Source organism: Cottoperca gobio, chromosome 13, assembly GCF_900634415.1.
Source record: "Cottoperca gobio chromosome 13, fCotGob3.1, whole genome shotgun sequence".
NCBI lineage: Eukaryota > Metazoa > Chordata > Actinopteri > Perciformes > Bovichtidae > Cottoperca > Cottoperca gobio.
The window spans coordinates 7894397-7910121 of NC_041367.1; the positions used below are offsets into that span (position 1 = coordinate 7894397).

Consider the following 15725-nt stretch of genomic DNA (forward strand, 5'->3'; position numbering starts at 1 on the left):
TAAAAATGTATTGAACTCGTCACAGCGTCATGATTGCTGAGTTAATATTACGCAATCTGACATTCACTCATTTACCAACATAGCTATGATTGTTTCATATCATTTATAAGGTTGCAGTCTGTGTAATCTGTTTAAAAAGACACTGTTCCAGGCACACCTCATGTGGGTCTGCTTGTTAAAAAATAAAAAGGTTTCTTGAGATCACGGTGGAAGAGTGCGTTATGGATTGTGTGGCAGAGGCACTCAAGTGTGGAGAGTTAAAGTAATGCGAGCACACAATCAAGACTGATATCAAAGCTTCTGTTATTCAAGACTTGACCTTTGCGTAAAGGCACTGACAAGTCAGAATAAGGATCAGATCTTCTTGTGCATGTGCGCTCAGCCTGATGTATATGTACGCAGAGAGTAGTTCCCTCAAAAGTAATTGCTTCCCTCCCCAGGGGTTTGAAGAACAAGGGTCACTCAGTTTGCCTTTTACACTCCAGTTGAGTCTCACGCGATGTCTCCTTTTCTCGTCCTCTTGCCATCTGAAAGGTCACTGTGACAGGGTTTGTCACTCTTCTGATCAAATAACATCTAATTAATTTACAGACACATACACTTGACGAAGCATGCATGCATATTATTTACTTTTCAATTATTTTCTCTTTCTGTCTGCGCCCTGACAAAATGTCTGTCATTGCCTTTGGGTCTGTTCTGACAAACATTGTTCTCTAGATTCCCCGTGGCCCTCTTGTTATATACAGCACTGCCACTTATTTCTTCTTCTCATCGTTTCCTGCAGTCCTGTCACCATCCTAATCATATATGAGATGTATACGAGTCACAGCATTTATTCATTTGGCTGAAGCTGTAGTTCCTATCTGGTCACAGTAAAACAAAAAAAAGAAATGACGTCCTGTGTGTTTTTTTTACCTTTTTTGTATTTATTGTTGTCTGTCCAGCATGCTCCTGCGCTACGCCTTCTCTGGGCTGCGGTCCACCCAAGTCGCCGTGGTTCACTGCAGTGCCCAGACCTCATCTCGCCATGTCCTACAGAAGCTCGGTCAGACCTGCCTGTTGCTCAGCTCAAACACCGGTCGAGTCTTTAGACCCAAAGACTGTGAGAACCTTGTGCTCTACCTAAAAGACATCAACCTACCCAAACCTGACAAATGGGGCACCAGCAACCTCACTGCCTTCCTGCAGCAGGTAGGGAGGACAACCAATTAGTGACTAGATAGATAGACTTTGACACTGGTTCCTATCACATCAGTGTGGGTCCAGGGCTGTTCCATGTATAATCGGAAAGTACTTGGGAGTTTCTCTTACAGCCCTTTAATAAATGTCTTACTTTCTCTCAACTTTCCCCCATTTCTTCCACCTTCTTAATTCTGTCTCTCGCTGTCTTTTCTCCAGGTTTTGACTTATAAGGGATTTTATGATGAGAATCTGGAGTGGGTGAGTCTAGAGAACATCCAGGTGGTGGCCTCCATGTCAACAGGGGGTGCTGTAGGGAGCCATTCGCTCACCTCCCGCTTCTCATCTATAGTTCGCATCGGCACTATAGAGTAAGTATGGGGAACATGTACTCAACACATTACTTTTCACATTGCCAAACATCCTGCAATATACATGTGTTTGCATACAGTACATGCCCTGTATGTTTTGTTACATTATGTAACATCATCATGTTTCCTTCATCTCGCTCTGTTTCACTGTTGGTCTCCCTCTAACCCTGTTCCACTGTCTTTTATTTCCCACATCCATCTGCCTCTGCCTTTAGCTATCCAGACAGGGAGCAGCTGCAGACTATCTACTCAGCATACCTGCAGCCAGTTCTCCAGCATAGCCTGGGCAGCCAGGCATCATGGGCCAGCACAGGGAAAACACACCAGCTGGCCGGGTCTCTTGTGCAGCTCTATGAACAGGTATTCACTTGGACAGGGTGTTCATTTGTGTTCACATTTGTATTTGTAGCAACATGGTCTTACCTGGGAAATGTATAACCATTAACATTTGCATATCTAGTTTCTTTATTTAACTTCATGAAGTGACTGTATCACACACGAGGCAGAAACATAAAGGCACTTATTTTGGTGAATCAATGTAAATACAACCCTCAGCATATTGTCAGTTGCCAATGGATTGTGTCCTATTGATATGTATGTATCGTGTATCTTTCTGTGTTTCTTAACTCTCAGGTGAAAGCCAAGTTTACTGTGGATGATCACAGCCACTACCTGTTTACCCCCTGTATCCTCACAGAATGGGTCCTCAGCCTGCTGCGATATGATCTCACTGCAGGTAACCAAACACACATGCAAGAATGCAGCACATTAATGTCTGTGTATGTGTGTATGAGCACTTTTTTTGACAGGATTAAGATTGATGTAATAACCCGGGACACTCAAACCTTCTTGAAGTTAGGGAACAAATAAGAACCTTAATGGGGAGCCAGTTATCACTTTTTTTTAAGTTTTGTTATGTGGGAACCCTAAACTCTCAGACGCATGGCCAGTAAGGGGCTCACACACATTTTCAAAAGCACTGCTGTATGCAAACAAAAATAGTTAAATTGAATGACCCTACTGGCTTTTCTTCAAATTCCCTAAAGACCTTCACGTAGAATAATGTTACTGCTGCTGAGGAACACATATTATTATTATAACACTGTCAGTTTGTATGCCAGAATCAAAAGGACAGCACCATATGGCTTATTTTCCTGTCAGTATTCTTTTAGCTCAGAGCTACTGTCTCACCTTTTTCTCCATTCGATCTCTCTCTCTCTCTCTCTCTCTCTCTCTCTCTCTCTCTCTCTCTCTCTCTCTCTCTGTCCTCACTTCCTATCTGTCACTTGTCTCTCTCCCCCTCTTTTATCATCCTCTCCCTTTGCTGTCCTTTCATCTCTCCCTCTGTCACTCTTTCTCTCCTTCCGCAATGTGTTCCTGCTGTGATAGTGAGTCCAATCATTTATTTTAATTAAACACGTCAGCGGACAAACTTCTCTTTTCCTATGCTCATCATTTTTCGACTGACTTTTGCTTCCTCCTCCCTGTTTTCCCCTCTTGCTGCTTACCTTCTTTTTGGTATGTAAAACAAAACACTTTCTTCATCTTTATTCTATGACTGTGTTGTGTTGAGTTTAAGTGTGCATGTAATCATAATGGATTTATTAACAGCACATAAATACTCTTATACCGTTGTTTTTTGGCCTCAAATCCCACTGTACACTACCTGCTCCACACCAAACAGCAGACAGGCACAGTTAGCAACTAGCTAGCTGCTGAACATAGTGGAGCATATAGTAGCTACACAGACATATGTTTTCCTTAGGAGTTGGTAGAGACCAGAAAGCTAAAAGAGATTAAACATGTACTTATATTTGCCAGGCGGCCAGAAACGGTCTCCAGATGAAACCTGCTAGATGTACAAATAGGCAACTGTTAGCAAACATGTTCGCCATATGACCTTTTAAAGACGATGATATGTGAATGTTGTGTTGAAAGCTTGTTTCCGCTGCTCTCAAGTGTTAGTTATTGCAGGTTTCATTTCTGTGTTTAAGTCGCAGTCCTTTTAAATTTAGTGGAGATAACACTAACTTTGAATTTGTGCCCAAGACCAAGCGTGATTATGTATGTTTCCCCGTATAAATGATAAGGAGGTCATGTATGATGCCTGATACATTGGAATGGCTGATATCATCAGCCAATTTAAGCTTATCACAAATACATCAGTATCAGCGGATTTGTCAGCCAATAAATAAGACAAAAATACATTACAAAAATGCCAAAGATAAGATTAGTTTGAGCTCATTTAGAAACAGTGTTGCGTTTACATAGGTTGTCCACTTCAGAGCGTGGACTGGGGGGGTTTTGGTCAAGGAAATCGCTTGAAAACCGTACGCATAGAAAATGTTTAGCATGGCAATTGGCACTTTAAGTGTTTTATTTTCCTTTGTGGTCTTTCAAATTTAATATGCCACAAAAACCTGGGAGTGTCAACTGTGTCCTCTGTTTGACTCTCTTTCAATGTAATGTGACAGACACTGTTGAAGCCAGTGGCCGATGAGACCACAATGCTGGCCTGTCCCTGTAGCACTCTCTTTTTAGCCACAGTGTAGCAGCACTCTGCTGATTCTTGGGGGAACATAGTAAATTTAGTCATACTCCTGGGAGGTGCGTTTGTCATGCCTGATCTCACCAGAAACAGCCTTTTGACTCATGTTGAGCGCTTTGACTCATGCCTGAGTCACAGTGTAAACACTGTGCTTGTGTCTGTGTCTGCACTTTTTGAAACTTAAACAACTGTGACAGGTATGGACGGATGACAAAATCCTCATTACATGTGTTATAGTGTAAGTGAGAAACAGAAAGCAGTAAGTCTATGCGCTGAATTTTGCATCAAGGTTCAACATTTCAAACAAAATGAGCAAATGCCATTCTGTGTGTTAATGCAAACATGTGCACGGCTTGGGATATCCTGTCGGGTATTAATCCAAATATGTGTGTGCGTGTCTCATGTATTCCTTTTTAGCTCAATCTAACGTGACAGACAGCGTGTTGGAGGTGGTAGCATCTGAGGCCAGGAGGCTGTTCAGAGACCGGCTAGTTTCCTCCAAAGACCTTCACACCTTTGATAACATCCTCTCCTCCATCATACGGGGAGACTGGGGCTCTGATGCTCTAGACAACATGACTGGTATGGGATGGATCAAATCTCGCTGACATACACCCTCATTCAATTCACACATACTCACACAAAACAACTGAGGGATTAAACAGCCCAACATTGGGGCGAAGCAAGAATAATTCTATTACAGATTGAGTACTTAATTGAGATGCAATGCATGCCAATATTTTCACTTTGCCATTCATGCCTGAGTGAAAGCAATATGTGATTGGCTCTGTTCTTTTGACAGCTCTGCATTTATGTCCGTTTCTAAGCTAATGGTCTGTTTGCTTATTTTAAACCAACACCTCTTTCAATCCTTCTTACCTTCTTCTTCCTTGGTTTGACCGCTCCACAATTGTAAACAAAACTCAAGTGCTTACTGCTCAACAATGTTTCTCATTCACTGATCAACAATATAATGTCACCACAGGTAATAACATTTGAATTCCCTGGTTATAGCAGCGGCAAGATGTTGGCAACAGGTTTTAAATCCTGGGTGGAGCTGGCAAGACTCCAATGCTACACTTGCCTGCCAACTCTTAGTGTGACATAAATAAGAACAAACGCGTACAAGAATCAAGAGCCGTGCCAGAATGATGTCTAGTGTTGCCCACACTGTACAAGAGGTCCCCTCAGGACCCTAAGTCGAATGAGAGTAAAAGATAAATGCAGTATCCTGCCCTCGTTGGATATAAATGTGTGTAGTTATACTAATATACACTATGCTTGGTAATGATCTGCACAGCAGCACTAGAAATAATTGGCAAATGCTGGCAAGAGCAAGCCATAGCCAGTTGTCTTCATGCAAACTAATATTGGAAGCCAATATAGATAAAAAACATGCAAAGAAAGCTAGCTCAACTCAGGGAGGTGTAGTGATCAAGAACAGGTCCTGCATAAATACAATGACACATCTATAACAGAGGTCATTGAAACTGCTAAACAATAGCTGGCAGTTCGACTAAAGACATCAGAGAGCCAGAAGCCTAAAGGTTAAATGTTTTTCATCACATCAGCACATCCAAAGCATTCTTCCAGCTACAGTGTTAATGCCAAGAACCAACTCTATAAATGTTCAAACTTAACATTGGGGGTGCATACCTATATCACCGGTGCTCAGTAACTACAAGACTGTATCTGGTGCATCTGCTCACCCTTCTGGGCATTGGCTAGACTGCTGAATATAAACATAAACAGTCTGCATTTATATCCTACCTGTGAGAGAGCATCAGCTAAAGGCTGTTACTTGTAACCTGAGAGAGAAATGTCTCTTCCAAAGAGTGGTTAAAAATGCAGTCCACTGGTAAAACACACACCTGCCTGCTTCTCCACAACATCTGGTATGTAAGCTGTGGGATTTGAAAACAAAGCCAAGATGCCCAGGTTGAACATTCACACACACTTATCTCATTTTCACATGTAGTTCATTTTTGTGACAGCACTTTCCTTTACAGTACTCATTGTTTTTGTGTATTTTGTCTCACCTCTGCCATTTGATGTGCACGTGATGTGTGTTACTAACCGTCGGTAATGTTTCCCCTGTGTGCAGATGGTTTCTATGTGACATGGGGAGCCTCTGAAAGTGCTGTAATGGCTCCAGGACAGTCTCTCCCTCCTCATGGTAAACAACTGGGGCGTCTGGACTCTGCTGACCTAAAACAAGTTATCCAGAAGGTACACAGTGAGGAACCGTTGTCTGGTGTGTTGTGCATGTGACCAGGCCTGTTGAATTAAGTATGCACTGCACACAGTCAGAAAACATGGAATTCAACAAGCCATTCAGACTTGACTCCACTTCCTATGTCACATCCAGGCTCATTACAATATACCCCCCCCCCCCCCCCCCCATCGGAGTATCTAGTAGTACAATCTTTATTTTTGCTTCTTAGCTACAACATTGAACTGCCATTAACGCATCATTAATATGATACAATACAAGAAAACTCTAAAATATGCTCTTCTGCGTAATGACACATTTGCTTTTATTTGTAATAAAGTGTTTTTACGTTATGGTATTGCAACTTTACCTTTAGTAATTTAAGGATCTGAATACTGCTTATTTTTCTGCTGCTGCTTTTATCTCTGTGTTATTTGTTTTCTTCTTTTCATTTCATTCTGTAGTGTCTGTAGTGCAGCTTTTACACCTTTTGTGTGTGTGTGTGTGTCTGTGTGTGTGTGTCTGTGTGTGTGTTCCTCCCTTTCCCCCCTTTAGGGAGAAGTGCTGTACAGCCGTGATAACAAGGAGCTGGATCTTCTCCTGTTCTGGGAAGTGTGTGACTTTGTGTCTAGGGTGGATCGGGTCCTGAGCCGACCCGGTGGCTCTTTGCTTCTGGCGGGCAGGAGTGGAGTGGGGCGGCACACAGCCACGTGCCTGGTGTCACACATGCATGGATTCACATTGTTCACTCCCAAAATCTCCCGTGGTTATTCTCTTAAGCATTTCAGCAATGATCTCAAGACGGTAAGAGTGGATTGTCTTATTTATTGGCTCAACTAGTTCACATTGTGTTAAACTTACCAATGTTTACAGAATGCGTTTAGAGATGATTGTACTGAGCTGTTTAATTACATTCATATCAACATTATATCAAGTTTTTATTAAATAGTAATTAAAGTATTAATACACAGATAGTTTGCTAAAGGAACTTTGGTGTCAGTATACCTGTGATGTGTTGCGTTTATATGTATAATGTATGTGTATGCATTGTGTATGTGTAGGTGATGCAGCTGGCAGGTCTGGAGGGCCAACAGGTGGTTCTCCTGTTGGAAGACTATCAGTTTGTTCACCCAGCTTTCTTAGAGATGGTCAACAGCCTGCTGTCATCAGGTGTGTATTGTGTTTGTTTTCCTTTTCTTCCATGTTTCTGACTTTTTTGTCCTCGAGGTTTTTCTTTTTAATGTTAAAGTCAGGTTTCGGATTAGGTTAATGTAAGTAATAAAGGAAATGTTGAAATTATTTTTAGAAATACGCTTTTTTTCTTGTTTGTATACTGTGTGCACGCATTGAATCTTTTAAGTATCAGACACATGCTTATTGCAGCCCTTGTTCTGGAGTAAACATGGTCTCCATTCGGATATGAACCATGCTTTGGTCATTTCAGCAATAACTATGCTTCACCAATCATACAGTAGGTTGCAGTTTTAATGCGACCTGGCCCTACTATCTTGTGTTTACATTCTTCTGAGAGATGCTCGTGTCTAACGACACACAGATCATATATTTGCGTGTGTTATGTTTCAGGTGAAGTTCCAGGTCTATACACCCCAGAAGAACTGGAGCCTCTCCTCTCCCCCCTCAAAGATGCTGCTTCCCAGGATGGATTCACCGGACCACTTTACAACTACTTTTCCCACAGTTAGTACTGTATATTGATCGAGAGCCCAGTCCCTCTGTCTGTCTGCCTGTTATTTATTCAATTCAATATGCTTTATTGGCATGAATGTAACAAAGACAATATTGTAGTCTGTTCCCATGTATGTGGTATATGTTGTAAGGACACGTGTTGTACTTTTACAGTGAGAAGAGGACCAGAGCTCGTCTCACTGTAAAAGTACAACACGTGTCCTTTCTTTCCACTGATTGTGTTATCGGTTGTTCTCTTCTGTGATTTTATCGGACTCCTTTGATTCCTCTGCTTCCCTGCTGTGCAGCGGTGTGTTTACTGTAGAAATGGTGCCGTGTCACTGAGGTTGATGTTGCTGCTAGAGAATACAATCAGCAGCTCTATTATTGTCAAAGTATTACCCACTAAAGACCAACTCTGTCAGGGAGCTACAAGCTTTAAGGGGAAATATCAGCAACACAATAACTAGTGCCAGTCTTCACATTGCCCCTTTACTGCCTCTGTTTCCGGCTCATTTGCTGTGTCTTTAAACGACATTTTGTGATTAACTCCTCCATTTATTTTTTTATTCCCCAGCTAGTACTCTACTCTGACCTTTCTCTTTGTGTGTCACACCTCCTTAGGAATCCAGCAGAACCTCCACATTGTTCTGGTCATGGACTGCTCCAACTCTAACTTCACCATCAACTGTGAGAGCAACCCAGCTTTCTACCGCAAGTGTTCTGTCCAGTGGATGGAGGGATGGTCTGAAAGCAGCATGAAGAAGGTGAGAGGAGGAGGAGGAGGAGGAGGAGGAGGAGGAGGAGGATGGGGAAAAGGAGTTACAAGTACAGTGGCAAGATCAAAAACAGATTTTAAATCAGCAATTGCTGATAAAGTTCACACCAGTATTTAAGATCTAGAAATAAAAAAGTGTTGAGTATAGAAATGTACTTTTTTCCCCGGAAACAGTCTTATCCAGATCCTTGTATCATCCTTGTATGCTTTACAAGTACTCAGTAGCTTTATATTCACTATTGTGGTAACTGAAACTTTACATTTTAAACTTGAGCAAGTGAGATTAGAAAGTTTTTAATGCATGCATCCTGGCTTTCCATCTAACTTTCACATCTGGTGTGTAAACCTGTACCGTGTCAGATTCCTGAGCTGCTGCTGGCAAAGACAGAAGGAGGACGGGAGGAGAATGAAAGGGAAAAGACCTCAAAGGGGAAAAGCTCAGGTAGGAGCACTTGTACATATACTATACTAAGTTGTGTTAATTATAATGATGATGATGTTATTTTTTATAGTTTATCCCTGTCATGTCCCTAAGACTAATTATACTGCTCTTCTGTGGATGTAGTTTGTAGACACTTCATTTAATAACACAGTCTTCCACCAGTGTATAAAGTAGTTTGCATATATAACCTACCATGTTAATCATACATGTTGCACCTTTAAAACATAACTATTTTGATATTTTTCATGTTATAATGTTGAAGTAACATTGTTTCTAGCCTGTGTTTGGCTGCGTTTTATGTTAAGAAGTTCAATGACCTCTGAAATTTAAATCAGTTTGTGCTCACAATCGTCCTCATCCTCTGCTCCCAGCAGGGTCGGCTCAGGGAGAACTGTGCCGTTTGTTCCTGATGGTCCATGAGTCATGCAGAGAACATGGTGCAACACCGAGCCAGTACATGGCCTTTCTGCATGTTTACACTGCATTGTTTAGCCGGAAACAGAGCCAGCTCACAACGAGACAACAGCATCTGCAGGTACAATATCAGCTCGAGTACAAGGTCCATATGCATAAAGATGGGTAGGGAAAGTACTCACGCCAAGTGTTTGTTTGACTGTTTTCCACAAGTACAGTACAGTACAGTAGACATTTAGTTTTTGTGCACTTCAAAATATAAAAGTAAAAGTATGTTGTTTATTAACCCGGTTGAAAGTGGAGTCTGCGATTTTGGAGGGAAAGAAAGGGGCGTCTCACAGAAACATAGTCCACCTTCTCTTTCCCTCGCTCTGACTCTCTCGGTGCGTTCCGATACCCATACTACATTACTATTTATTTAGTATGCCAGAAAAATATTTATTTTGTCCCTAATAAATATTATGTCAAATGCAGTATGTCAAAAATGCCAGGATGTCCTACTGCATCAGGTCGCATATTGCAGTATGTAAGCCAGCATGGTTTTCTGGCTATTCTGACCCACAATCCTTTACAGAGCGGATATATGAGCAAGAGGGTCAAAGTTCAATGTTACGACAAAGTAGTATGTCCGAATTGTTTGCATAACGCATGCAACAGTACACATTTTGAAAGGGCAGCTTCAGCACATACTAAAAGTAAATTTAAAAAAGTGTGTTATTTCGAATGAATGTGAAAAAATAACAATTGGTACAGCCCTAGTGGATCGGTCCGATTCTTTTTTTTTTAGCGCTCACAGAACAGTTTGTATTACCTTGTTTCTAAAATAAATTCTAATACACATTAAATAAAAAAAACGTATCTTTTGCCCTAATGATTAAGACCACTGTTGAACTTGGTATATCATTTTCTATGCTGTTTTTGCTTCTCATATATCAGAGCCATATTTCATGTCTCTCACATCTTATGTTTGACTTGTGTCTGCAGGCAGGCGTGTCTAAGCTGAACGAAGCTAAAGCATTGGTGGATGATCTGAAGAGGCGGGCTGCAGAGCAGAGTGCTTTGCTGAAGACTAAACAACAGGAGGCAGATTCTGCCCTGCAGGAAATTACCACTTCCATGCAGGTGTGTGTGTGCTTGTGTGTGTATGAACAGTATGTCTGTAAGTGTGTGTATGTCAGTGTGTTTAACTTTGGCACTCAGTGGCAGACAGGACAGAGGTCCTGCAGGGTTTCATGTCTCCTCCAAGTTATATCTATCCTCCTCTGAACTCTCACTGTGGCCCTCCTCACTGCTCGCCCTCTTCTTTTCTCTTAACTTCACTTCACATCTCTTCACTTCTTCCTTTTTCCTGCTGTCCTCTTCTCTTCACTTATTTCTCTTCTCTTCTCTTCTCTTTACTTCCTTTCACTTCTTTCTTTTCCCTCCTCTCCTCTTCACTTCACTTCTTTTCTCTTCTATTCTATCCTCTTCTCTTCTCTTCTCTTCCCTACTCTCCTCTTTACTTTTTTCTCTTCTCTTCTCTTCTCTTAACTTCACTTCACATCTCTTCACTTCTTCCTTTTCCCTGCTGTCCTCTTCTCTTCACTTATTTCTATTCTCTCCTCTTCACTTCACTTCACTTCTATTCTATTCTCTTCTATTCTATCCTCTTCTCCTCTCTTCTCTTCTCTTCTCTTCCCTACTCTCATCTTCACTTTCTTTCTTCTCTTCTCTTCTCTTCTCTTCCCTACTCTCATCTTCACTTCTTTCTCTTCTTTCTCTTCTCTTCTCTTCACTTCTTTATTTTCACTACTCTCCTCTTCACTTCTTTATTTTCACTACTCTCCTCTTCACTTCACTTCTCTTCTCCTCTCTTCTCTTTCTCCCTTCCCTTCACTTCTTTATTTTCACTATTCTCCTCTTCACTTCACTTTCTCTTCCTTCCCTTTTCTTTACTTCACTTCACTTCTCTTTACTTCTTTCTTTTCCCTACTCTTCTCTTCATTTCCCTTCTCTTCCCTACTCTCCTTTTCACTTCACTTTCTCTTCCCTTCCCTTCTCTTTACTTCCCTTCACTTCTCTTTACTTCTTTCTTTTCCCTACTCTTCTCTTCACTTCCCTTCTCTTCCCTACTCTCCTCTTCACTTCACTTTCTCTTCCCTTCCCTTCTCTTTACTTCACTTCACTTCTCTTTACTTCTTTCTTTTCCCTACTCTCCTCTTCGCTTCACTTTCTCTTCCCTTCCCTTCTCTTTACTTCACTTCACTTCTCTTTACTTCTTTCTTTTCCCTACTCTCCTCTTCTCTTCCCTACTCTTCTCTTCACTTCCCTACTCTCCTCTTCACTTCACTTTCTCTTCTCTTCCCTTCTGTTTACTTCACTTCTCTTCACTTCTTTCTTGTCCCTTCTCTCCTCTTCACTTCACTTCTCATCTGGATTTGTGTCTACCCTGCTGTGAAGGCGCTATTTATTTAGTTTGTGTGCCTATGCGCATTCATTTGTTCTGTGACTTCTCATCCAGTGTTTTCTATTTCCTGATATCCACGTTTCCTTTTCCTCCTGCTGACTCTGTCAGGAGGATGGATGAATCTGACGACAGATGTATGGAGGGGAAAAGGAAGCTGAACCCTGTTCATTAGTTATGATATCCTTCTATCTTCTCACTGTGGGGAATTGACTTTTTGAGTGAGATGGAGAGAAGAAGGGAGAGAGAAGAAACAACGGAATAAAAAAACTGTCAGCAGTCAGTTTTCAGAGTGATAATTAACGACTAGACTTGTCCCTTTGGACTATAGCAACTACGCCTCCTGTAGAGATGCAGACAGCAGGGAGGGAAAAAGGAGGAAGACTGAGACAAAGCAATGAAGAGTGGAAACAAATGAGATGGAGTGGTGATAGAGGCTTGGGGAAGATGGAAACATTCAGAGTTGGAAGCAGTGGAGGATGAAAAATTAGATTTGAAGAGGGAATAGGAGATATATGGTATATAGGAAGGGATCAAGGTGTGACATGAGGGTTGGAGGGTCGAGAAGACAGTCAATGAAGAGATTTGCTTGGAATGAGGGTGAGATATGATGAGATGAATCATATAGAGGTGACTTTATCCTCTTTTCTCTTTTCATCCTCAATGATGTGTCTTACTGATTGTTCTTAAACCAAATCTTTCATCTTTACTCAGAGGAAGACTGGGGCTGTATGTCCGGCGCATCTCAGAATTTAAGTACTGAAAAAGAGACTCATTTACATTTTACAAGGTTCAGATAGGTTTAAGTTGTAAGATCTCCAGGTCAAGTGATCTTGGGGGGAGTAGCAAGTCGAAGAGAGTATATAGAGTGTGTATTCAATCCAACAAAAATAAACATTGTATGTTCTTTTTGGTTATCCAGAATGCCAGTGACCAGAAGACAGAAATGGAAAAGATAAAAGGGAAGATGGCTCAAGAAGTTTCCAAGATTGAAGAGAGAAAGGCCAAAATAGATCATGAGCTGAAGGAAGTGCAGGTAAGTTTGACTTGTACAGTCAGCGTGACTTATATATCAGTAACTAGAAATACACAAACATACAACTGCCCTCTCTACCTCTCTAGGTATATACGTGCCCTTCCAGCTGTACTTATCTCTTCTTTTCTCTGTATCCCTCCCACATTGCTGCCCTCTAGCCTTTGGTAGATGAGGCAAAGCGTGCAGTTGGAAACATCAAGCCTGAAGCTCTGTCTGAAATCCGCTCCCTCCGCATGCCCCCTGATGTCATCAGAGACATCCTGGAGGGGGTACTGAGAATGATGGGCATCTTTGACACCTCCTGGGTCAGCATGAAGAGGTGAGAGGGGGGAAGAGATGGGGAGAATGTGTAAAAGGGTGGACATGTAAGGATAGAAAAAGATAGATGAGGAGAAAGTTACGCCGTTGGGAGTAATTACACTGACGAGGATCTTCAACACCTTTTGGGTTATCAAAAAGTAGTGTGAGGAGGGGATGGGGGAATAAGGGGGGGGATTGGAGGAAGAAGATGATGAAATGTTTTGCACAGCTAGGAAAGGATGGAGAGAAAGAAAATCTTTATACCCGGGTTAATATGAAGAAATGTGATAACTTTAGCAGTACTGTAAACGTGTATTTTTAAAAGGAAAACACACAAAAAAATCTATTTCTGCTCAAGTGTGTCATTTGTCTTTCCCCACCACTTGGTTACGTGGCTGAAAAAAAAAGTACAACTTAAAAAAAAACCGGAAAGTCGTGGATAACGATGCCAAAACACATATCTGTGTGTGTATCTCATGTATTTATGCTGCAGGACTGTGTCTTTCCATTTCCTTAGTATTTGATTTAACAACCGTTCATGAGTAACAAAGAGAATACATTTCATCTGTTCATCTGCTTAATTAGAGATGAAAAAAAAACTAAGTTTCATAATTTCAGGCTTGAATTAACATTAACTTCCTAATTCTCTGGATAAAAAAATTCACTTTATTCTATCTCCCTCGCTAATGATCTATCTCTGCATCACTTCTTGCCTTTGCTTTATTGCCATTACATGTAACATCAAACTCTCACCACACACAACATTTCTTTGCTTTATTTGTCACCTGCTCATTTCCTCCTTCTGTCCGTAGCTTTCTGGCTAAGCGTGGTGTGAGGGAAGATATAACTACATTTGAGGTGAGGAACATCACCCCTGAGATTCGCCAGAGTGTGGAAGAGCTGCTCAACAGGAACAAGGCTTCCTTCGATCCCAAGGTCAGCTAGCCACAATAGCAGAATAAGAATTAGATGTTTGGTTGGAGAATGTGATTTAAAAACAGGTGTTGTGGCTGTTGTTATATCTGAATTGTTTCTGATTTGTGATGCTGTTGTTGGTCAGAATGCAAAGCGTGCAAGTGCAGCAGCTGCTCCCCTGGCTGCCTGGGTCAAAGCCAACGTCCAATACTCCCACGTCCTAGAGAGGATAGAGCCACTGGAGAGGGAGCAGGCTGGATTACTGGAGTAGGAAAACACACACACACACACACACACACACACACACACACACACACACACAAATACTGCTCCAGAAAGCACCATAACCACACACACCTAAATAAACATCAAGTTGTAGTTTTTGGAAAAATAAATTCCAACTTTTCTGATTTCGTACATGCTTGTCAGTGAGCTTGAGGTCTTGGTCTTAACCTGACAGCTTGTACTCATGCATTTACATACTTACTTACACATACAAGTTCTTCTTGACACTGTGTTTTTTTGTGTGTGTCCAGAAACCTGAGAAAAACAGAGAGTAGGAAGAATAAGCTGGAGGACCAGCTCAACTCTGTTGGAGCCAAAGTCAACGAGTTGAAAGAGAAGTATGCCTCCTTCCAACTTCCCATCTATTCTTCCAGCATTTGATCCTGCCATTTCCACTGTATTTCACCTGTGAGAAAGTCTAAATCTTCCCTCATGACTAGACCTGATGTCAAGCTTATAAAAACAAACACAGAGATGCAATCGGGGACAATAAACGACCTTGCTCCTTCTGTTTTACGTCGTGGCCATACCAGAAGTGGTACTTTCAAGCTGTGGTGAAAAGCAGGTATCACTGGAAATGATGCAACTTGCAATAATTCTGGAGCTCAGCTAGCAGGCTAACAACAGCACTCCACAGGAAAATAAATTATACATTATTATTTTTTAGTTGGCCTCCCTTTCACTTACTGCCAGACGTGCAGCCTCCCTCCTTCTCTGCTGCCTACTGTATATTATTCCACCATGTAGTTATAACAAGTAAACAAACAATCAATAATGCCTGAAGAGCAGGTCTTTTCCACTCTCTTTTGGCTGGACATTGGCCAGTTTCACTACTTATCAGGGCATAGTTCAACAAAGGTGAACTTCACACTGCAGGTGTGACTGAGCCCTTATGCAGACTGTCTGTCCTGCCGTTTATCTTCTTATCCATCCCTGTTTGTGCAATCAGTTCTTAGCTGTGTGAGTTGAACTGAAAGATGTTTTACTTGCACCAGCCATGCCTCTCCTCCCCTCGCTCTGTATCGTCCATCCAATTTCCTGCCCTACGTACAGATATGTATTCTACTTTGAACGGCATGGAAGTAGCTACAAATGCTTTATACATCAGAGAAGCTA

At 41.6% G+C, this 15725-nt stretch overlaps 1 protein-coding gene across 1 annotated transcript in view; it reads left to right on the top strand.

Annotated features, from left to right (window-relative positions):
- The window catches only part of dync2h1 (dynein cytoplasmic 2 heavy chain 1), a 106070-nt gene that overhangs the window by 31924 nt on the left and 58421 nt on the right, over positions 1-15725 (top strand). Inside the window, 18 exon segments of the mRNA XM_029446704.1 lie at positions 945-1191; positions 1399-1550; positions 1766-1910; positions 2184-2286; positions 4516-4680; positions 6203-6327; positions 6866-7114; positions 7372-7480; positions 7895-8008; positions 8621-8763; positions 9135-9216; positions 9588-9751; positions 10615-10752; positions 12996-13109; positions 13268-13428; positions 14222-14345; positions 14470-14591; positions 14861-14947. Coding sequence (XP_029302564.1) covers positions 945-1191; positions 1399-1550; positions 1766-1910; positions 2184-2286; positions 4516-4680; positions 6203-6327; positions 6866-7114; positions 7372-7480; positions 7895-8008; positions 8621-8763; positions 9135-9216; positions 9588-9751; positions 10615-10752; positions 12996-13109; positions 13268-13428; positions 14222-14345; positions 14470-14591; positions 14861-14947 — 2544 coding nt within the window.